This window comes from Anas acuta, chromosome 1 (genome assembly GCF_963932015.1).
Source record: "Anas acuta chromosome 1, bAnaAcu1.1, whole genome shotgun sequence".
NCBI lineage: Eukaryota > Metazoa > Chordata > Aves > Anseriformes > Anatidae > Anas > Anas acuta.
In genome coordinates this window covers 150,088,368-150,111,328 of record NC_088979.1, presented here as the reverse complement: position 1 = coordinate 150,111,328, position 22,961 = coordinate 150,088,368, and the positions used below count along the sequence as shown (strand labels likewise).

General features: G+C 48.7%; 1 protein-coding gene and 1 long non-coding RNA gene across 5 annotated transcripts; both read left to right on the top strand.

The window, feature by feature from the left end:
* Positions 1-1,172: 1,172 nt before the first annotated feature.
* MB (myoglobin) lies at positions 1,173-6,822 on the top strand. Its single transcript, XM_068665072.1, has 3 exons — positions 1,173-1,356; positions 5,029-5,251; positions 5,947-6,822. Exons 1-3 carry the CDS (start codon positions 1,262-1,264, stop codon positions 6,091-6,093), a joined length of 465 nt encoding a protein of 154 aa, XP_068521173.1. The 5' UTR covers positions 1,173-1,261; the 3' UTR covers positions 6,094-6,822.
* A 4,711-nt stretch (positions 6,823-11,533) lies between these two features.
* LOC137846945 (uncharacterized) lies at positions 11,534-22,961 on the top strand. 4 transcript variants are annotated; one of them, XR_011090667.1, is made up of 4 exons: positions 11,534-11,854; positions 14,665-16,910; positions 17,086-17,178; positions 20,763-22,961. It is a non-coding gene; the product is annotated as an uncharacterized lncRNA (long non-coding RNA). The 4 variants fall into 4 exon arrangements; XR_011090673.1 differs by having other exon boundaries at positions 11,534-11,860; XR_011090669.1 differs by lacking the exon at positions 20,763-22,961 and adding an exon at positions 18,616-19,289.

Below are 22,961 nucleotides of genomic sequence, written 5' to 3'. Positions count from 1 at the left end.
ACTCGAATGAGGTTATTGTGGTGACCAAGCAGATTCAGCATGAGGAATACAACGGAGCTTGGTGCATAAGTAGCTGCCTCTCATGTACCAGGAGCACACATTTCTCTCATGTCTGAAGTGCATGTAAGCCTGTAAGGTCAGCATTCAGGATCCTACCCAAGGCCGAGCGTGGGGCGGCGCAAATGCTTGTCTGGTGTGATAAGGACTCGAGGAGCGAGGCTGCGGGGATGTGATCTCTGCTGGAGGGCTCCCAAGCGCTCCTCCATCACTTTAGCCTAGTTTGGGCAACTGATAGTGCCCCGGTGATTGCATGGGGAAATCAGGATGAAATCTTGGCCTGGAAGCGTTTAGGAGGCGGGTTTTGGGGTGTGAGGCAAAGTGGTGCATAGAGGAGAGAGGCAGGGGACCGCAGGTTGGCTTGGCTGACAGGTGCTTGCTAAGCACAACGGGAGAAATTCTCCTGCCTTTAGGCTTGGTGACCAGCCGACACCTCCACCTGCCTCTGGCCACCCTTCCTACCCTTCGGAAAGGCCGCAGGGTGCTGGCTGGGCTTCGTTATCGGGCCCTGCTCTGCCTGCACTCAGCCCTTGGAAGGGATTAATCATCCCGCTGGCATGCCTGCTATCGGTCCTGAGGGAGGCTGAGGAGATAGCCTGGGAGGTGTCCAAAATCATATCCACGGTGGCTCGTGGTGGCTTTTCCTCCTGATGCTGACACTTGGCATGAGAGACCTCAACCCCTGCAGGGGAAAGGAGAGGCCTCTGGAGGGGAGGAGCAATGCCAGCAGCCATCCCGGCCTTGCTTCTCCCTGCCTTTGGCAGGCAGGGGCGTGGGAGGCGGGCTGGCCCTGCGGATGACAGTGCTCTTCAGGAATCTCCTGCTGCACAGCTTGACACCGTTGCTGGGTCCTTGGGAAGCCGGGACAGGCTCCTGGCAGTGCGTTTGGGCAGTGCCCTTTCTGTCGAGAGCGGGCCGTGTGCCAGTCCAATACGAAAAGCAGAAATGATGCCATCAGTGGCACCCACAATAGCACCCGACCCGAAATAGCTTCCTAGAAAAAAAAAAAAGAGAGAGGCTGATTAGGTTAGACAAGCCTGAAAGAGAGCAAGATGTCCAGCTGACGATTAACAGGTGTAGGTCTGTGAGGAGGGACTATAAATCCCGCGGGTGAGCTCTCCAGCCACCCTTTTGGGGAAAGGCAACCACTGCAGGCAGCGCTCGGGACCCGTCCGCCCCCATCTTCCCCTGCCTCCGGTGAACCATGGGGCTCAGCGACCAGGAATGGCAGCAGGTCCTCACCATCTGGGGGAAAGTGGAGGCCGACCTCGCCGGCCACGGGCATGCAGTTTTGATGAGGTAGGCAAGAAGCGTTGGTCCTAAGAGCAAAGCTGAGAGACTGAGGAACGCTGCGTACGGGGACTCGTGTTCAGCACTGTGCGTTTCAGCAGGCTGATTTCTCGTCATGTAGGGTGGTGGCGTTCCACGGCTATGGTTTCTGGCTAAAAAAAATTATGGCTCACTGTGTGAAGGGGCTGAGATTTTGTCTTTCTACCTGTGAGGGAAGGAGGAGGCCTGCGCTGCTTTCGAAGGATGGAGGCACTTTGTTGCTCCCTCTACCTGACCCGCAGGCGAAGCTCTGCCTTGGATGCTCACTGCCCAGGCACTGATGTGAGAAATGCTGGAGCAAACTGTGTGCCCTGGGCCTTCGGGTGCTCTGCAGCAAGGGTGTGGGGAGGAAGGGATGGAGAGGGGAAGAAAATCAGCTCTGGCAGTTCTCTTGAAATCTCTGATTTCAGTAAAATTGACTATAAATTACCTGGGTGTTTCCCTCTCTCCACCCTGATGTCACCCCATCCTGCTTTTTGGCCAGACCCCCCAGAAATCCAGGCAGTAAAACTTGTCCATTCCCTGCTGATGAATTTGGGGTCTGGGTGTCAAATGAGGCACATCCTTCCCTGTTCTTCCAAGGTCAGAGAAGGCATGCTCGTGAGGTCCCCATATGAGAGGACCCCCGTCCCTACACTGTCCTTGCACTCCTGCCCCCCGAGAGAGGAACACCCTGGGAAACAGAAGCAAATCACAGAAATGCAGCCTAGAAGGGGTCTCAGGGCTGTGGAGGGGGAAACAGCATCGTATCCTACCCTGTCCCTAAAGACCAGAAGGGATGGAGATGTCAAGGAGACCCTCTCCAGATGTCCCCTCAGCTTGTGCTCAGCACCGTATGCTAGGAGGGTATGGACGCTATGGACAGCAGTGGGGATGTGGCTCTCACACGGGGGGGTTTCCCATCTCAAGCACAGCTAAAGGGAGGACACCACACCGATGGTCAAATCCACAGTCTATTCAAAGCTTTTCCAAAGGTGAGCCAAACCAGAGGGGTGTTTTATTTATTCTGACCCGTTCGGCTGATGTGATCCAGAGCAGGTATACTGGGGTGGTGGGCAGCAGAAGGCTGAGCCCTCCCCACCTGACCACCTCTGAGAGGTGGCTCTGAAAGTGCCACGAGACAACAAAAGCAGTTCCCAAACTGCACAGGTAATGCTGCTTTTCCTCCAGGTACTGAAGGCCAAGCATTGGCATTAAATGCCAAACCATGGCATTAAAGGTGATACCCCCCTCCCGTGTGACTCGGTGCTCATCAGCACACATGCAGGTCATTTCTTGCTCCTTCAAGGGGTTTCTGAAGGAGGGGAGAGACAGGGGAAGCCCAGCAGGCATCTCTCAGTTTAGAAATGTGTCTGCTTTTGCCTTGTTAAAGGCTTCTTAGGTAGATGACATATCCTGGAATATGTTTAGGAAAATACCGATCCAAGTGGATGTTTTCCAAAGGAAACAAACAAACAAAATATTCCTCGGAAGAATATTCAAAGGTCTCAGGAGTATCTTGCCTTTGGCATGATTCAGCCCTAGCCAGACACGATGGAGGGAGGTTTTTGGAAATAACTCCATCCCATTGCATAGGGCAACCTCATCTCCCTGGGTGAGAGACAACCCTTGTCATAGAAAGATACAGGGAAAAAAAAAAAAAAAAAGAGAGAGAGAGAGAAGGCGTGCATCATGCTCAGCACTTGGTAGAGTACAGAAGTCCTTTGGAAATGTTTGGAGGGAAATGTTGGCAAAGACCGATCACTCATTTATAGAAGCTTTTTGCTGCAGGACAGCTTCTGTTTTCCATGTGGCTGAGGTATTTGTTAATGTAGCCTAACCTATGCTTACATGAGATGTCAGAGAGCCTGGCCTTCACCCAAATGGCCACTTAACAGAAGGCATGTTTAGTTCCAGAGGGGATCAATCCCTAGGAAATCACAGGACCAGCACCTTCCCAAGGGCAGAGCAAGTGAGTAACCACTGTCCTGCAAAAGGAGGCTGGTTTGGTGGCTGCAAGCCCTGGGCCAAGGGTCCAACCTGAGTGAGCCACCTCATGGATGCGAGCCACTGCCCTTCTGCTGCTTCAGCTGCTTGGGTTATGTCCATCAGAGCGCAAAATACCTGAAAATAAACTTATGCAGGGGAGCTGGTGTCTCTCAACACCTAATTATTAGACAGCTCCTAATAACCAGGACAGCCAGCGTCCCCCTTTCACCCTGACTCTAGGACTCTGGCAGGGAAAAGAATGAAATTTCCTACCAGTTTGGTTGCCAGTGGTGTCAGCATCCTGTCTCCAGGAAATGCAGCAGGGAGGAAATGGGGGACAGCACTAGCCTGGCTCTTAGCCACCCGTCTGCCTTCCTGATTTCATTTCCATTTTGGGATCAGCGCGCCTATGTATAGCACGGAGTGGCAGGGCACCGCCGAGTGCCTGATGCCCCGTGCTCTTCTTACCCACTTGCTCCCGAGGACTCTCAGGGGTGCCGTGCTTCCAGGTGGAGCAGCCACACTGCCAGCACCAGGCTGAGCTGGGGCATGAGGGAAAAGGGCAGAAACTCAAACCCTCTGTCTGTGTTCACAGGGTGGGGGCACTGTAAGGTCTCCCACTGAGCTGATGTTCAAGCACACCTGAGCCTGAAGGTGAGGGACATGAGGCTGGGGCCTCTTTCCTGGTCATTGCAGAGATGGGCTCGGAAGAGGGTCCTGGCGAGAGCCTGGGGTCTACAGAACCTCACAGGGAGACAGGCTGGGGGAAATACAGGCTAGCTCCTCAGTGAGAGAGTGAGCCAGGGTAGACAGGTGTTTTTGTTTGGTTTTGTTTTGCCTTCAGGTGAATGCAAGAACACAGCTCTCAGTGCCACGACCAGCCTTGGCTCTTGTGTCTGTCCTAGGACAGTCGGCGTAGCCCAGGGACTGGTGCAAAGGGTTAGGACAGCATTAAAAATAAAATAAAATAAAATAAAATAAAATAAAATAAAATAAAATAAAATAAAATAAAATAAAATAAAATAAAATAAAATAAAATAAAATAAAATAAAATAAAATAAAATAAAATAAAATTTTAAAAAGGATATTTTTTGGATACCAATTGGACTTGGTTAGGGTAGTGTCTCTGTCTCAGCCAGAAGGAATGGAAAAGAGATGGGTTGATCACCTTAGGACATGTGTTAAAGGATGGGATTAAAGTAGACACAATATTCAAAGGGAGGTACATCAGCAGCTTCTGCCCTCCAAAGACAAGAGGCATTTTATCATTTGCTAATGATAAAAATCAGCCTGGACAAAAGAGGTGGTAAAAGAAGCTTCTGCACATGGAGTGTCATCTGGCTGTGGAGCAACCCACCAGAGGAAGAACAACCTACACAGATTTAGAATAGGGTCAGCTGCTTTCCTGGCTTTCCATACACGCTAAATGGAGCGACTGTGAATGGTGACAATTTGGAAAGGGTCTTAATTCACCTGGCATGCTTTCACCTGGCATCATAATTGCAAGGTGAAAGCAGCCGCTTCCAGCAGGGACTAGCCAAGAGCTTTCTCTGTGGAGGGAAGCAGTTTCTCATACATTTTCCTGTCCATATACACCTGGAGTGGCTGGACCTCAGCTCTGTTCTGGATGACAGCTCTGTCAAGTCTCACAAGTCCCCCTGCTTCTGTCCACAGGCTCTTTCAGGACCACCCTGAGACCTTGGATCGCTTTGAAAAGTTCAAAGGCCTGAAGACCCCTGATCAGATGAAGGGCTCCGAAGATCTGAAGAAGCACGGAGTTACCGTCCTCACCCAGCTGGGCAAAATCCTGAAGCAGAAGGGTAATCATGAAGCAGAGTTGAAGCCCCTGGCTCAAACCCATGCCACAAAGCACAAAATCCCAGTCAAATATCTGGAGGTATGGAAAAGGGCAGGGAATCTTGGTGTCTGATGTGTAATGAATGTGTGCGGGACAGCTGTGTCCTGCGCTTTTAGTTAGTGATGTCTAGTTGGGCTTCAGTTAACTCTCAAGTCCAAGGCCTCTGTGTACAGACAAGAAGAGGCACAGAAAGGGCTCAGCTCATGGTATGTGAATCTCCAAGTTTAGATTTCCCATTCCAAATGCCATATGCAGTCTGAGACGTTCTTGACAATAATAAACCAGCCCCTGCATGCCTGGGAAACTACACGACATAAGAACTGCCAGCGGCTGGACACGAGGGATGTACAATTTTAGAGTAAGCCCTGGAGAATCCACTGGAGACCAAGCCCCACAGAACTAAGTGTTGCACAAACACAGGCATGAATCTGGGCCTCAATGGACAAGGCAGGCAAAGAGTGGGAAGGGCCATGGTGTACTCAAGGTTACAAAGCAGATCAGTGTCCGAGCTAGGAACAGAGCCCAGTTCTTCTGCCCAGCCCAGGCTCCTTGCATGCTAGACCACAGTGTCTCTCCAGAGACTGCGGGAAGGGCTACTGAATTAGCTCGGAGATATTTCCAGGCTCTGCAACCTATTTCTTAGTCTGGATTTTCTGAAAATAAACCCTGAGTGTCCCTTCTGTTTTTTTCTTTTTTTTTTTTTTCTTTTTCTCTCTCTCTCTCCTTCCTCACAGTTCATTTCTGAAGTCATTATCAAGGTCATTGCTGAAAAGCACTCTGCAGACTTTGGGGCTGATTCCCAGGCTGCGATGAAGAAGGCCCTGGAGCTGTTCCGAAATGACATGGCCAGCAAGTACAAGGAGTTCGGTTTCCAGGGTTAGCGTATCCGCACAGAGGGACACCACGACGGAGGCCTGGCCGTGCATCTTAGAGAAGCTTCCCCAGCACTGTTTTGGACATCTCACGATCGACCATCCAAGACGTGTGGGAACGCTTTGACAAGAGGCCGAGAGTCACCACAGGCAGAGCAGAGGCACTCAGAGTGATGTCCATGATAAACCATTGTCCTTTCCTGGCTTCACGTATACAAGAGAAATAATCTGTTTTCTTAGGAAAAATAATATAAGGGGTTATCTGTCAGCTTCTGCCTATCCCTATGCCCTTTTTCTTTCCCCCTCCCCAAAACCCAGTCTCATCTGAGAGGAGAATGTCATGGCAGGACACGAAGGGATGTGGAGGAACAAGGGGTGTGTTGAGGAGTGCAGTGAACAGGAGGGTGAAGGAATGACTCAAGTGGTGCAAAAGGGATGTCAGGGTGGGACGTGGGGACACCACATCCCTTTCCTCCCCCAGGTGAGACTGTTAGCAGGTTATGGTGGAGAGCTTTCCGCGCCGTCACTGGTGTTAGCTTGTTTCGTGGGGGTGAGAGCATGTCAGTCTCTGGGGTCTGCCAGCTTGGCAACTCGCTGAACTCACATTAGCAAAACTATAACGAGTAGTACACCCTGTGAGCCGTAGGTTTCTGGCAGCTGCCGCTATGCATGTGAGGCTGTGTTGCACTGGGAAGTGAAGTATGCGTTTCTCAGAAAATAAAAAATTCCCGCACTGGTGTCGTGTGTTTGCTCCTTGCTCCGTAGGAGCCCCAGCAAGAATTGGGGAGATGGAGGAAGAGGAGGAGGTGTTTTGTGTACGCACACGGCCGCCAGCGGGCGGGTACACGTGTGTCACCACGGGGTCACGACCTGGTTCCTGGACTTCAGGGTGCCAAAAGAGCATCCTCGTTCTGCACGAGAAGCGCTCCCTGACTCGAGGCTGTGGCCGCTGCTGAGCAGAGGGGACGTGGAGGGGATGGCCCCCGGCCAGCTGTGTGCTCTGCCTTTTTTCTGTGTGCAGCAGGGAGCCGGTTGCTGCGCCCTGCTGCTTACGGGGGGGTTGCACACGCAAGCAGCCTCAGGTCCCAGCCACAGCACCGTGCGCAGCTCTCTGCAGGAGATAAGAAGCAATAGGGTTGCTTAGCCTGGGGAGGAAGCTTGCAGAAGCAGTGGGTGACCTTAAGACCCAAGCTTGGGTCTCTGTACTGTTCTGGGATGCTGCAGAGGCGAGCAGCTGGGTCCTGGCTAGGGGAAATGCATGGGGTCGACACCGCTGCTCTTCTCTGCTGTGGAGATAATGTGGTTTATCTCACAGAGACAGCGTGAGGGCAAGCATGAGAAAGAAAAATGAGGTGCTCCAAATGAGGAGCTACCAGCAGGGTCTGGTTCAAAGCATTCCCCGCTGGGCTGCGTGCATTGGAGGCAGAGCAGGAGCCGCCAGCTCCCTGAAAAATCAATCCTGAACCAGTGTGATCCGCTGGGTCTTTGGTCAGGGCAAAGGCCACAAAATTTCAGTCTCTGAAAGGAGGAGGAACGAATTCCTTCCCAGAACAGAGCATCTCTGATTTCTTGCTCTTTATAAATCCTCACTTTACCTCTGGGAGCTTGCTTGGGGTTTCAACCTTTCCGAGCGGGTCACAAAAGCATACGGTGTCACATAGATGAAGTTACAGCCAGGTGGTCCCTGGCTTAAGCAACTCGCTCCTTCTGACTCCAGTCTAGCCCGTCTGGCTTCGCAGGAAGGGCAACCTATTTAATTAAGGTCTAGGATTGCCTGTCCAACACAATAAGATTTCCTGCCAGTGACAACAGGCTCTGCTTTGGGATTAAAAGCTCTGCTGTGGCAGCTGCCTCTGTCAGTCCAAGCGGGACCGTAGTCATCTCCAGATATTTTTATGTAGGGCAGCGTGGAGGAGGAGGGAGGATTTGCACACATGTTGTGCCTAGCTACGGGTTATTTGGTGCCCGGAATGTTTGCTGGGCCTTTGGGAGCCCTGACCCTTTGCTCAGTCTGCCTTGCCCACTCTGTCAGCCTGCTAGGGACCATCCCAAAACTTGTGCTGGGGCCTGATGTCTTGTGCCTATGGCCCCGTAAAGATGAACCAGCAAGTTCAGATAACAGTAACCACGGGTCTAAAATCCGTGCAAAGCTGTATGCTGGCTGAACAAGCCCAGCTTATCGCTGGCAGGAGATAAGGTTGGGATGCTTGCAGTGAAATCCAGGCACCTGCACCTTTGCTGCTCGGGGTCCTGAGCGTGCCCTCGGCTGCAGGCCTGGCATCACGCAGAGATATAGGTACGTGTATACAGCCAGTCTGCAAAGCTCCTGCACAGCCCCAGCTTTAGGGGCAGGGGAAGCTTCCTAGGAAAAAGGGGTTGATGGAGATTTTCTGAGTGTCTGTGCTGGAGTCACCCTTTCCAAATGCTACATTCCCAAGGAAATGTAGGATTTCTGCTTCATGTGTGGGACGAAGCCCCTCAGTGGAGATAAACCGTATCAGCGTAAGCTCAGAAATTGCCTCCTTTCCAGGAATAGCTTCACAGGAGGAGGACGGGTCCAGGGGCTTTTTTCCCAGCCCCCTCCCCGTTCGCACCCCGTGGTGTCACATACACATTCCTGGTCACAGGACGGGCTGCAGATTGTATGGCTGCCAGCCTCCCTGCCCCGGCACGTACACATCCACTGCAGCCAGGTCGGCCTGGTGGCAGTCCTACACTTTCCATGCACTCCCACCATTTCTTTTATACTAATAACGCTGTTTCTGGTGGTAAACGTGCTACACGCCCACCCCTGGGTTGAAAAACATCCCTGTGGCTTTGCGCTCGACAAGCCATCCTTCTCCCAGAGCGTTTCCATCGCCAGGCACAGCTCCCCGTGGCACCCAGCCAGTGACCTGAGCTATCTCGGGCCGTGGTGTCAGACACCGGAGACACAACAGGGCTTCAGACGCAGGGAGCAGGACCTCACAAACGGGTCAGCCTGCCCCAAATGGGCTGCAGCAGCACTGCGGCTGTGCTGAGAGTCCAGGGGCAAATTGTGTTAAATATTTAGCACGTTCACATGAAGTTTGTGGCATTCTTCACGCTTGCATCTCCTTGTGGGGCTAACACGAGGAAGGGCCCAGGAAATTTCCAGTCCTCTCATGGTCACGGAGCAGATATCTCTGCTTTCTGGGGACTGGCTGGAGCACAGACAGCATCTTAAGGATGTCATGTCTGCGTGGCAGTGTAGCTTAATAAGGAGACTCAAATAGTCACAGCACATGCTTTCAGACCAGGGGTATTTTTGTCACGAGTCCCATTTATTCTACCAGCTAACCAAAACCTGTCCTGTAGGTTATGAAGAACAGAAAGCAGTGGAGGCAGTGTTTCTTTTATGTGGCCTTGCCTGCCTTATAACGTCCTTTTTTCCTGAAGGTGCATGGGATCCGAGCATGTCCTCCTCCTTCCTGGACTCATTGATTTCAGCTTTGCTCAAGGTTGCATTCTTGATCGTTTGGGCTGTGCAGGGCTCAGTGCTCACAGTCTGTGCTGCTTTTTGGACTGAGCACACACACGCACAGACACACACACACATCTCTACACAAGCACCAGGCTCACAACACACATCGTCAGCAAAGCTCCTCTGGCCAAATCCTTCAGATGCCTGCGTGCTTGTGCACCGGTTCTTCGTTTAAGGGGATGATATATGTTAGCTCCCACCTTGTGCTTAAATGAAATATGGCAGCAAGTCCGAGGTTTGCTAAGGTGTGAGCAAGAAAAGTGAGAAGACAGACTGTGCAAGGGCACGGCACCTGGAGAGCACAGGTAAGTAGGGGGGGCTGTTAAATTTCATGCAGGTGTGCTGGAAAAGTCAGGGAAGCCAGCTGGAACTAAGTAAAAGAGAAGAGAAATCCCCATCAGCCCCTTATATCCAAGAAACTAATAAATGAGCACTAATGAAGACGACAGTCACAACAATGCAACCTCCTCAGCCAGCATGCAGCTCCCTCCCTCCCCTGTGCTCAGCGGCACGACAAGTCCATCTCCAGTCCTGTGACTTCTATAAAATCCTTATCCAAATGTCAGGAAAGGTGACCTTGTGGCTTTTTAAAGCGCTATTTTATAGTCACTTGGCTGCACTGTACCGAGGTCCTTTCCCAGCTTGGCTTCCATCCCCCGTAAACAAACAGAGAGGAGAGACAGCCTCCGCCTTACCCCCAGCCCCGCAGAGCCCATCTGTGGGAAGCTGTGGCAGACGGGGGCACCTTGGGGGCTCTCTTGGGCAAGGAAGACCCTGCTCCAGGGCATGCCAGCCTGGCTGGAAGCTGGGTGGACAAGGCAACGTGTATTTGGGATGGGGAGGGTATTGGAGTGCCTGTCCTTTCTGCCATGCCCCCAGAAAAGCACCTCGTGCTGAGACAAGCAGCAGTTCGGGGGCCCTGAGCTGCCTGTAGGGCCACTTGGGTTACGCCTGCCCAAACACAATTGCTGTGAGGTCAGTGGGGCCAGCCTAGGTGCAAAGCTATTCTACTTCATCTCAGGCCCTGGCTTGGGTAAGGGCCGTGGGGCTGTGGGGCCTGCTGAATTTGGTGAGAAGAGGATGTTGCCGGTACCGCTGCCCTTCGACCCAGCAGCAGACGTGACCCCGTGTCTGTTTTAACTACCTAAAGGTATTAAAAATGAGTGCAACATACACAGCCTTGTCTAGGAATCTGCGAATTTCCCCCGGCTATAGGGCTGAGAAGGGGCTGTGACCACATAGCTGGGCTGTTATTAGTATCCAGGACGGCTCCTTTAAAGCCGATCCTGGCATGTATATCATAGCTGCAGCCTTATGTCTGGAGCACAGCATAAGGAAGATGAAGCCTGTTCCTCTTCTGTAGGGGAAGCTCGGTATGAATGCAGCCTCTGAGTGCCTGATCCTATTTTAGATTCTCCTTACAGCAGGTTTAAATGTTCCAGTGATAGAATAGCTTTGGCTGGAAGAGCTTCTAGATTGCTAGCGTTTAATTGTCTGCATCTCCATGCTTAGCTTGTGGACCTCCCGTGGTTTTTCAGCGTGTGTAAGTAATGGTGCTTTAATTCACTGAAGTTTTTCTGTCTTCCCCCAACATGCCCATCTGTTTCTGTCCTCGAGCCAAATTCCAGCACCCAAACTCTCACCAAAAGGGTGGAAAATTCCTGGAGCTGATACCTCACTACGATCTGGCACTGCTCTGCCCAGGGCTTGCATGACAGCAGCATTGTCCTCTTGACTCTTGGTGAGCTTTGGGGTTATCTGGAGAGATAACTGAGAGGGTGTCGAAGCGGGTCTGCCTCTTCTCACTCACCTCTCAGCTGGATACACACATACAGGAATAGTCTGGTGCCCTTTGAGGGATGTAGTGTGTCATGGATTAACTGTGAGTTGGTTGGGGAGAAAGGTGGAAAAAAAAAAAAACACAAACACAAACAAACCAGCCGTCCAGCGTCCCTGCAGAGTCTGTGGGAGAGCCTGCACCGAGCTAAGGGCTTGTGCCAGGCACGCTCAGGCAAGCTGTGCAGCGACAGAGGCAAAGCAGGCAGCGTGCAACATGTGCCACTCCTCTCCACGGGCAGACGGGTCTGCGGGGTCTGCGAGGAGGAATGGCAAATGAAACGCAGGTGGGAAGATGGAGGCACAACCCCCTGCCCAGACACCAAAGCCCAAAGGCTGCTTGTGGCTGTCAGTGCCTTAGGAAGAGTAATAGCATCGCTCTGACAACCCCTCTGCTGAAATGGGATGGAGGGAGTTTCCTCACACGAGCTGGTAACGGTGTGTTTCTGTATGGGAAGAAAGAGGGGCTCACAGTTTTCTCATGGCGCTGGCGCAGGATGCTTTCTCAAAACCGGCCCATAAATCATGGGGAAGAAACTTCTTGAGCACTTTGTTTTTGCCGTGATAATGGCACGTATTGCTAACCCAGCTAATCCCCCGGCTAATTTCAGCATGTCACGTTTAAGCTTTTGTCCCTGTGTCTTCTGGCATGTTCCCTCTACAGCCGAAATGATCTCTCAGTGCACAAAACCATTCCTTTCCAGTTGAAATCCTCTCTCCCATAATGGAGTTCTTTGTAACAGGCACAAATTGCAAGCTCTTAACAACATGAATGATTAGAAAATAATCTTCAACATATTTCCTCCCATGTTTTTTTTCTAGTTCAGCTGTCCTGTATCTTCCTTGTCTGTTTTAGATCAGAAACTTGTTGGCTGTTTGTGAGTGTCATCCGGGACAAACTCTGTTCCGATGTGCAATGCTAATTAAGAACTGTTTCATCCAATTTAAAACTATCACTCTATAAAATGTCCTGTGTGAAAGAACACTCTTCTAACAATATGTCAGTGTTATTTTCTGTACTGACTTCACCCTAGACTTTAGACAGAGACCCACCTGTGCTTCCCATCTACAGTGCTGTGAAATTATCCCCGTTTTACAGAGGGTAAACTGAGGCAGAGCTGGGCACCAGCAAATCCCCTATTTCATGCTTTGGTCATTCAGCTGTCCTTTAGGCCAGGCTGCGGACTACAAGGCAGGATGTTGGTGAGCTTCTTGTGTAGGAAGGGACGTGAAGTTGTGCCATGTGCCAGAAAGCAGTCCTTGCTTTGATGTGGTGTCTTTTCAGCCGCTGACAAAGGACATCCTGTATGTAGATGTTCAGCTGAAGCGGTGGTGTGGTGCAAACACCCAGATAGATTACAGATGCTGTATACAAAGCAAAGCAGTGTAAAGACCTTTGGGCTGAACTTGGAATGAAGTGCTCTGGAGATTAACGCGCTACGGTGCCACTTGGGGCACTGCTAATCTTCTCACTTCCACAGCAAAAGGCCCTGGACCGAGATCATAAAGGAACGAAATATCTGAAACAGGTTACTGGCAGAAATGAGGCCCCTAAATCCAAGTGTATGAACCTTAAATCCTCCCACATAATTCTTTACATGCTTACATTTTCATCAGTAAAAACCCTGTGGGTTTCTGACATTCTGCTTCTGCTATGTCCCGATCTTCTACCAGCTTGGGTGGGGCTAAGCCAGTCCCTCAGATCCTCAGATGTGATCTTCCTCTGCCTAATCTAGCAGAATCCACGCATACCTTGCCCACATCTGACCTCCAAAAAAAAGCTTAGAGCACTCTGCCAGCTCTGGTCTTTTCAGAATGAGCTGTGCCTCACAGTCAATGTTGGAAAGGGCTTGCCTTCAGGAGAGCAGGTTGAATCCCAGCCCAGGGATGCTCAGGCTCTGAGGGAGTTGACTTCGGAGAGGTTTTGTTTGTTTGAGCTATGATTACAGCTTCTCCTCCTACCTTATTGACAGTAACATCTGGATCTACCCGCACTCACAGCTCTCTGTGGATGAGAGCAACAGGAGAAGAGTGTTTGCTTTCCTTACTGCTTTGTTCGGAGCCTTGCTCACAGCTGTGCCTGCCTGGAAGGAAGTCACAGATCTCGTGCACAATGGTCAAGAAACATTTCCTCTCCTAACGTCACCGTGCCCACGTTCATTCACACTGTGGCTCAGAACAGAGACAATTTCACTATCAATTCTGCTGGCAGCATGCAGTAGGGAAAAACAGATGGAAGTGGAAGTAGTGCTTTTTTCTTTTCCACCTACGGTGAGCTTGGAGACAGACAAACCTTTTGTCTTGATAGTGCAGCCATGCCAGCAGTAAAGGGGTTAATTATGTCTGTGGAAGAAAAAAAAAAAGAAAAAAAAAAGAAAAAGGAAAAAAAAAAAGTGTGTTAGAGCCTCTCAACGTTAGAAATAGACCAAAACAGAGTAAGCGAGTGCTGCAGAGTACATCATCCTTTCAAGCACTGGAGTTGGTGAGATAAGAGATAATATTTACTTGAGAGTATATATTAAGAGAGAGAGAGAGAGAGCATACATCTCTTGTATCTTGAGGGCAGAGCATCTTAGAAATAAATTTAAAGTATAATCTTTCCTCGGACATTTGATTTTATTCCTGTTGGGAGTGCTTAGCTTACAATTAATTCTGTGTCGAGAGAGTGCGTGTGGGGGTGTTTGTGTGTATGTACAGCACAGAGCCTATAGTTAGCACACGGAACTAAATGTTTTGTTCCGCAGCCCCAAAGGTACACAGCCTCTCAGCATTCATTAATTTCAGTGGGTGTGAGACCTTTCAGAGAGCAGGATGCTAACAGCAAATTCTTTGCCACAGGCTTGGGACCACTCATTTCATTCTGCTCATGATGCAGGAGGAAGTTGGAAACCGGCTCTGCATTTATTCATCAGCTGCAGTATGAACCCCTTTTATTGCTGCCTTTTGTGGCGATAGCTGCGATCTATTTAAAGGGCTAAGCCTTCACACTGCAGTCCCCTGCAGCAGATGTAGTAGAAGCAGATACCCACGGAAGGGAGGCAAAATGAACTCCTCCTGATGCTCAAAGGCCAGGCTTCATGGCAATCACTGACAGATACCCAGCTCCTGGCACTTGAAGACGGGGTTTGGTTCCTTCTTCAGTGGTTTGGGGCTTGGAGGGAGGGAAGGTCTCTTGGGGAACTTATGCTGCAATTTATATTCCCTGCTTCGTATTCATCCGCTCTTTCATTTCTTCCCCTTAGAGGGCATCCAAGGAGAAGGAGACGCTTCTGGTCTTGTGACCTATCTCTGCATCCTCGGAGACGTCATGGCTAAATCCACGTGGCATGACTGCCAGCCTCAGCCCGAAGTTAACACCAGCAAACTCATTCTCAGCTCAGCAGTTGGTCCTTAAACACGAACTTTAAAGCTGCACGGGTGGGTAAATACTGCAGGAAACCAAGGGCCTCAGACAGATCCTTTTATAGGAGAAACTGCTGAGACATTTCATTGTTGTTTTTTTTTTTTTCTTTACCAACCATTCTGTTAACTTTGGTCCTCTGCACTAGACTGATCAGTGTCAGAGCTGGCCAAGTGCAGGGTTTCTCTGCTTGGACAATAGCCTGGCAGAATACCATGGAGAGCTATTAAGAACTTTGGATAGTAAAGGCTTGGCTACGAATTCCCGTTTAAACCAAGGCTCATGTTCATCAGAATTGTTGCCTGCTAAGCTTTTCTCATTGGGGTGGGAATGGAGCAAAGGGAGGAAAGAGCAAAAGTGGCACTAGGTATGTGCTCTGTGAAGGCACAGGGGTGTCCTCAGTGGTTTGTCCTTACCGTGTCTCCTCTCCCCACTGTCTTGTCGCTCTGCTTTTCTACTTTGCCCACCTTACCAGGGCCTGCATGAATGAACTGATCTCACTCTCAAACAGGAAACAAGAAATAAAGAATTACAGCACCATACACACTACTATAAAGCATCACCGCATCACGGCTGCAGTCTTGTTCCTGTAGACCGCATAGCGACATGGCTGTTACAAAAACAAACAAAATTTATGCTTGCTAAGAAAAGGTTCCTGAAAGGCACATCCACCCCATGAAGACCTTTTTACATTTTCAAAGGGAAAAAAAAATGTGGCTGAGAATCAACTATTTAAGCCCATAGCAACAGCAGGGTATTTTTGTTTGGAGAGGTGTAGGCGACAGGGAAGAAGCATAGCTATTTTCCTCCCAGGGTATATTCTGTATCTGGGTTTTGCTAGTCCAAAGTGACTTCTGCAGTCTTTTACCAAGCTTTATCAGGCTAATGCCTGGAGATACGAGCTCCTGTTAGCATGATGCAACCAGACTGAAGTGCCACCCCAGGCCAGCTGTCCCCTTGCAGCCACGCTGTTGGATATGATGCCTACCATGGTGGTAGAGGGGACCATGCAGTTGCCAAACAACAGGTTAACATCGTGGTGTGCTCAGAGGGGTGGCTGAGGTCATGCGATGCCCAGTGTTACTCCACTTCTTGAGTTGCAGACTGTTGTCTCCTAAGAAAATTCCTTTTTACTGAGTAATTAATACAAAGCCTCAGTGCAGCCTAAACTAGTTGTCATGGCATCACTTGTTTGTTGTTGTGTTTTTTATTTTTGTTTGTTTTTGTTTCCCCCTCCCCCCCCAGAATATATCTGAATAATTGGGATTTGGTCTATTGACAGAGACAGGAATGGGAAACATATTTGCCCACCCAAGCTTTAGAGAAAGCTTATGAATGATGTACCAAATATTAGTCAAGTAGCAGTTTGAGTCACACCTGGCACCACGGCACAGCTGACTCAAGAAGCAGTCCTCTGGGACACTACGCAAGGATAAATGAAAATAGAGAGAAACTCTGGCAGCAAAATCTCCTTTCTTCTCTTTGTTTCTTTGGGATGTTGTCCGCTGCATTACTGGAGGAGATACTGCTTGGTCTAAGTACAAGGGACCTCTTGCTCCCAACCCCCAAAGTAAATCCCAAAGTCATTTTCAAACCAAGACAGCTACCAAGATGGGACTTGTGGTTCATATTCTTTCTCCCACTGTTACTGTCCAACGTCCTGAGACAGCTGCTAGCCCAAAATCATCAAACCAGAACTTACACTGGAATAAGAAGTGGGGTGAGGGGAAGGAAGTTCAGATCTTCCATTTCAACCTGCTCCTTGACCACAGACATAGCAGAGGGCTATGCAGGTCTGCGTTCAGATGACTGGCTGAATAATTTCATTATACAGCATCTTCCCTAGCCTCCCACAAGGCGTCATTTGTCTGTCAAGGAAGGAAACATCATCCCTCCTCAATGAAGGGCCTTCGATTTGCTTGAAGAATTGCTTTTATTATATACAATTAGTGGAGGGCTGACAGTGTGTTTGGACAAGGTACAAGACACAAAGGATAAACAGTCCCTGCTCCACAGAGACCAAGACAACTTTGTTGAGCCAGCTTGTTCTTGCCAGTGAGGCCTGCACCATGACCTTTTCCCAGTGAGGTAAGAGCAATCTGCTAGTAATGTTCCAGGGGCTTCACTCCACATGAACGAGAAAAAAGGTAAAATTAAATGAGATGAGCATGACTGTCATTCCATAAGCTATCCTTCTGCTTCCTACTGGGCATTCACTTTTGCATGGACAAAACTGAAATGGTTTCCACAATTTCTCTTGTAGGTGTAACGTGCTCCAGGAAAGGCCATTCACCTCAGCAACAGACAGGCTTTGGCTCATTTGCTTCCAAATGCTATCTATGTCCTGTTGCTCAAGGTAATGTGGCTCTATTTCATTATATTACCACATATACTCGTCATTGCTTTAAACTGTGCAGAAGCAACACCATTCAGACACAAAATACACTCAAATGGATCTGCCTGTCCTTCATGCAACTCCTTTGAGTGGTCATAAAAGACAACAGTAGCTGTAGGTATAGGCACCATAACACAAAGGACTTCAAAGACTGATTAAGCTAGGTAGAAGGTGTCAGAAGAGGCAGCCTGAAGTGGTTAGAAGAAGCAGCCAGAGAGGGGAGGTGAAGATTGCAGTAATACTGAATTCAGTAATTCAGTTGCTGATTTAAAAAAAAGAAAAAAAAAAAAAAAAAAAGAAAAAAAAAGCATAGAACATTGGACATTAGTTTATTAAGGGCTCAACTCGATGTTTGTAGAGGAAAATTCTTTAGCCACACTGTACTCAAGGACAGACAAGATGACCTCAGACTCTACAGATGATCTCTACTGCTTTCTAAAGCAAGCAAAACAAAACAAAACAACCTGTTTGTTCTAGTTTAAGGCACAAAGTGCCACTATAGCACTTACAGTGACTGTCATTTGAGTTATCCTAAAGGGGCAAAGGACTGGATGTAGACAAAGCAGGGTATGCGGAGCAGCTCCTTATGTTTTCAAAACATGAAAAAGTGATTGAGATGTGAGATATAGGAAAAGAAACATGTCCAAAGAGATGTGATATACTAAGACATGAGGTTCATACCTAGCTATGCCAGAAGGTGCGTGTATGTCCACTGTGCAGCACAGAGCACAAGTTTGTATAAAAGATCCTACCAAGACTTGTCCAGGATACATTTGCACTGATGCAAACCCAGACTTGGATGTTGCTTTGATAGCAAGCTGCTTTCCAGAGCAAGGTAGTATTTTCTTCGATAGAAACAGCAGCACAACCTGAGGAACAGATAGACAGGTTCTCCCACGTGCCTGGTGACAGGACGAGGGGGAACGGGCTAAAGTTGCGCCAGGGGAGTTTTAGGTTAGATGTTAGGAAGAGCTTCTTTACTGAAAGGGTTGTGAGGCATTGGAACAGGCTGCCCAGGGAGGTGGTGGAGTCACCATCCCTGGAAGTCTTCAAAAGACGTTTAGATGTAGAGCTTAGGGATATGGTTTAGTGGGGACTGTTAGCGTTAGGTTAGAGGTTGGACTCGATGATCTTGAGGTCTCTTCCAACCTAGAAATTCTGTGATTCTGTGATTCTGTGAAATTTGCCTTTCCTTAAGAATTTGAAACAAACGAGGAGGGAGAAGGACGAGACGGCCCGAGGTGGGGAGGCGCCGCAAGATGGCGTCCTGCCGCCTCGCCGCCCGCCACAGCCGCCGAGGGGGGAGCTATGGCGGCCTCGGGTGGGCTTGCAGCGGGACCGGGCGGGACCTCGACCTGTCACCACATTTTTATTTTTTATTTTTATCTTTTTTTCCAGAGGCAGACTGTGAGAGATGGCATCTGAGCTGCCACGCCGTTACTCGGCTTGGTGAAGCTGCACTGAACCTCCTGTCCTGCCACACGCTTGCCCTGTGGCTGGGTCTCTTCCTTGTTTCTGCAGCGGCATAAAGCTGTCTTGACTGTGTGATGTCCTGTAGTGAAATAATGTCACGTTTCCTTGTGCAACAGGGCATGGTGTTTGGGAGAAAATGAGGTAAAGTCCCTGCCCCTCTCACCCAAGTCAGCTGCAGCTGCCTAAATGTGGCACGTCCTGCTTGAGGGCTAGGAAGGATGGGGATCTTTACTTCAGCACCCACTGCAGAATGATAACACTGAGGTATTTGGGATGGACAAGCCCAGAAGAATGATGTGACACCCAAACACCCCAGCCATCCAGACCTGCCCAGCACGCATCTGCTCCCAGCACTTTTCCCTTCCTCTCTCCATGCATCATGCTGCCTTTACAACCTCTAAGTAATGCTTATGTATGAGGTATGTGGGTATCTCTGCTGGGAAAAAATATCTGCTTTGCAAACTCAGCTTTTTTTTCCTCGTTAGAAGTCATTTAAATTTGATGCAGGGACTGTACTTTCTAAGTGGTATAAATTACATCATTGCACTATCTCCTCCTATCTTATAATTTTTGCTTATCTCATCTTAAAACTTTTGGCTTATCTTTAGCATCCTTAACAGCACTGGAAAGCTTGCAGGGCCTGCTTTTGAGGTTTTCTGAACCTCTGCAGGTTTCCTTAAAAATAGATCTTACGTCCACTGAATTACAATAGCACAAAAGGCTTTTGGGCAAAATACAGAGTAGAAAAAAAAAAAAAAAAAAAGGTAGCTTTTCTGCTACTAAAAGCAACAAAACCAAATAGTGGAGACTGCTCTTTCTAAGTAGAGGCTTTGGTGCATAGAAGTTTACTAATTCAGTTAAGAATAAAACAATTGACTGACAGAAAAAGTCAATAAAAAAAAAAAAAACAACAAACAACACTTTATAAACTGCAGGAGACAAAAAGATTTTGGAAACATATTTTCCCTTAATTGGACATCTATTTCTGCATGGAGTCATTTGTGTACAGCATCCAGCCGTATGGCTTTTGTTTGACAGTGAAATGATCAGTTCCTCAAAGTGTGAATCTCACGTGGGAGAGCCTCATCACAGCTTTGAAAAGGACTCCTGCCCTAGCAAGGCTTTGTCAGCAATTTCGGAGCGTGAAGATGTAATCTCTGTTGTAATGCTTAATTCTGTGTCATCAGATAATAGCCTTTTAATGGTAGCAGAGGTTTTGTGGGTTGTGGTGAGAGCCCCAAGGAGGGGGGGACTCCCACGTGCCAGGTGCCGTGAAGGGATCTATAGCACGGGATCTGTTGCTTTTACAGGTGTTACAGGAATGGCAAGTTGAGGTGGATCTGGGTACAGGCATAACAGAGCTGCCTTGAGCAGTGGTCTGATGAAGAGATGTCAGGCAACACCACCTCTGCTGCTGACTGTGAGGGTGAGGCTGGCTGAGTCTCCCACAAAATTTGAAGTGGGGGATGATGACTAATGGTAGGAAGAGGAGCTCCTGCCTTACTGCCTTTTTTTTCTTCTCTTTTTTTCTTTTTCTTTTTTCTTCTTTTCCCCTGACTGACTGCAGGAGCATCTACCCCAACCCTTAAGAGCTCTCTCTCCCAACCTTCCTTCTCATTTCACAACCTCTCTCCTTAACTCTTCCCTTTCCACAGTAAGATTGACCATGTCCAGGTAACCCATCCCACAGATGGCAAAGCTCAGGAGGCTCAAATAGTGACAGGGATCTTTTAAAAGCCCAGTCCAACACAATCATAGGGTTGTCAACATGAAACATAACACCTGTTGTCTAATATCTAGGTATCGTTTGGGAATGGTGCTTGGGATCCCCTGTACGCTTTTGTAAGCATTCCTAAGCCTTTCAGTGACTATCTCAGCAGTATTAATAGCCTAGTTTTGCAGAAGATGGAACTCATACCATACTATTGATCTCTGTCCTATTGCAGACAGGACGTTCCCCCACTTGATGCAAAAGTCCTGTCTCCAGTGCACTGAATAACCACCAAGCAACACAGATGTTTCTGTAACACCGTAGCCTGAGACGTAAAATGCTGTTTTTTGTCTTCAACCAGGTTTCATTTGGGACTTCCCACAGCTCACCTTCCAACTCTACAATAACTAAATAAGCCCTCTCACAAGACAGTGACCAGAGCTCCAATTCCCAGGCGTACTCAAGTTTTGGAGAGATTCTAGTCCAGATCTTTACAGCTCAGCACCATTTCCAGCCATGGGATGTTACCTCTTCTTAGACCAACTTTTAGCAAAACCTTCTTGCATTGAGCTTCCGAGATGTTGGCTGTCAACATGCAGACATGAAAATCAGCCTCCCCCCTCCCTCCTCCTTCCTTCCCTGCCTCACTGTCCTATTGCAGAGTCTCTTGGGCTCCTGCCACATGGAGCTAATCCCATAAAGACAATCAAGCTCTCTCTGCCAGACTGATATTGATCACCTCCCTTCACGTGGACCCCCCACAAGTAACATAATTTCCCAGTATATATCCCCACCCCTGATCCTGAACCATTTCATTGCCAAGACATCACACAGCGCTCCTAAAGTCATCCTATATTCTCTCTTTCCCTTTAGTAAATTAGACCCTTTCTTTTTTACAAGCAATATAAGCAGCTATGAGTATAAGATGTTTCCCTCTCCTCCCCCCACCTCCACCTACATGGCACGAAATCTCAGGCTGTATTTCGCAGACTCGATTTGAAGTAAGTTTCTTACTGCTGGCAGAATCTGCCTCCGCGCCCTTCCTGCTCATTCGGTGAGTGACACTAATCAGCGGTGTGGGAGGTAGGGACAATATCAAGCATCGAAGGGGATTGACAAGCCTCACTCAGAATTTACACGTACCCCAATAGGTATGTGAGGGTGAAATAAAGTGGTTCTATCAATCTCTTTGTATCACTGCCTATTGCTGGCTGCAGCTCTTCGTTGAAATTAGTGGTTCACTGAGCGGAGAGGAATAAACAAGGAAAAATTTTCCCCCAAAGCCCTATTTGGTGAGGGTTTTAGTTGTGTCAGCCTCCCTCCCCAAGCAAATGCCTCCATATTATTAACAATATGTAATCGACATGAAATATCAGGCCCTGCTGGGCAGGGAAAGATACTTTGAATTATCTCAGCAGGAGGGTTGGCACTAATTTATTGCTGTTGTGCTTCAAGTACTTCTGATGCAAAAGATGAATGGAGCTGAAAGTTTGTAACTTGACTTGTTCAACTACATTTAGTCGTCTTGTGTAGCATCAGCAGGGTAATGTGAATTGGCATGAGACCCTTGAAGCAGCCTAGTCCTTCACTCCTTGTTTTCTTTTTAAGCATTCTTCCTTCCCTCCTCCTTACCACTTCTTTTCTCAGTCAAGAGACCTAGATGTAGAAATATACTTGCTGTTTCTCCGCAGTCCCTTCCAAAAGGATGAGTTTCATGCCTATTCTAGGTTTTTTGTTTTGTTTTGTTTTTCCTGTGAATTTGTCAGTGGACCATTTTGTAAAGAGAGGTAGAGCTGAAGAAAGCATCCACAGCTCTGTTGAAGAGACGAGAAGGATGATGATGTTTCACATGATGGGCAGATTACAGCAGAGGTATTTACAGACTTGCTCTTTCTCTGGCAGTGAAACCAACTGGAATGGAAAGGTCTGCAGACACTCTGTGAAACCTCATTACCCTCCAGAAGTGGGTGGCTGCCTGCAAGCTCCTTATTAAGAATTGTTCCTTGCCTGGGCTAAACTCCAGATGGCTTGAGGGAATTGTCTGGGGGAACCCTCTTGTTGTGGGCCAAAACTGTGACAGTGAATTTACAGTTTAACAGAATGGGAGATTCAGTTCCAGAACCTAGGAACCATTTCATTTATTAAAATAGTCATGTCCAAGGTGCCTCTTGCCTTTGAGCATTTGATTTTTGCAAACCCTCTAACACAATCTCCTCCTCAAAGCCCTGCGTTGGGGTGAGAGGTGACAGTGGACCTGGGAAGAAGGAAGATGGAGGCAGGATATGCCCTGCTGGAGGGCAGCAAAAACCATCAGCAGCCAGGAGTCTCCCAAACAGTTGGTCCCCATCTGCCTTTCTGAGGCTTGTGTTGCTTCACCTCCTTGCAGGAGGACACTCAAGAGACTGCAGCTGCCCATGTGGGAACCTCTCCAGCTTTCTTTGTGGCTTCTCTTTCTTAGTCTCCTCCTTTGTGAAGGTGCATTTACTGTTCCTGTGGGGAGGCAGGAGCTGGGAAGCTGTGCTCTCCAGGCTAGGGGGAGAAGTCAAGACATCTAGCTGAT

Coding starts and splice junctions, on each gene's coding strand:
- MB (XM_068665072.1), top strand. CDS start 1,262: ATGGGGCTCAGCGACCAGGAATGGCAGCAGGTCCTCACCATCTGGGGG. Junction 1,357..5,028: donor GGGCATGCAGTTTTGATGAG/GTAGGCAAGAAG, acceptor TTCTGTCCACAG/GCTCTTTCAGGACCACCCTG. Junction 5,252..5,946: donor TCCCAGTCAAATATCTGGAG/GTATGGAAAAGG, acceptor CCTTCCTCACAG/TTCATTTCTGAAGTCATTAT.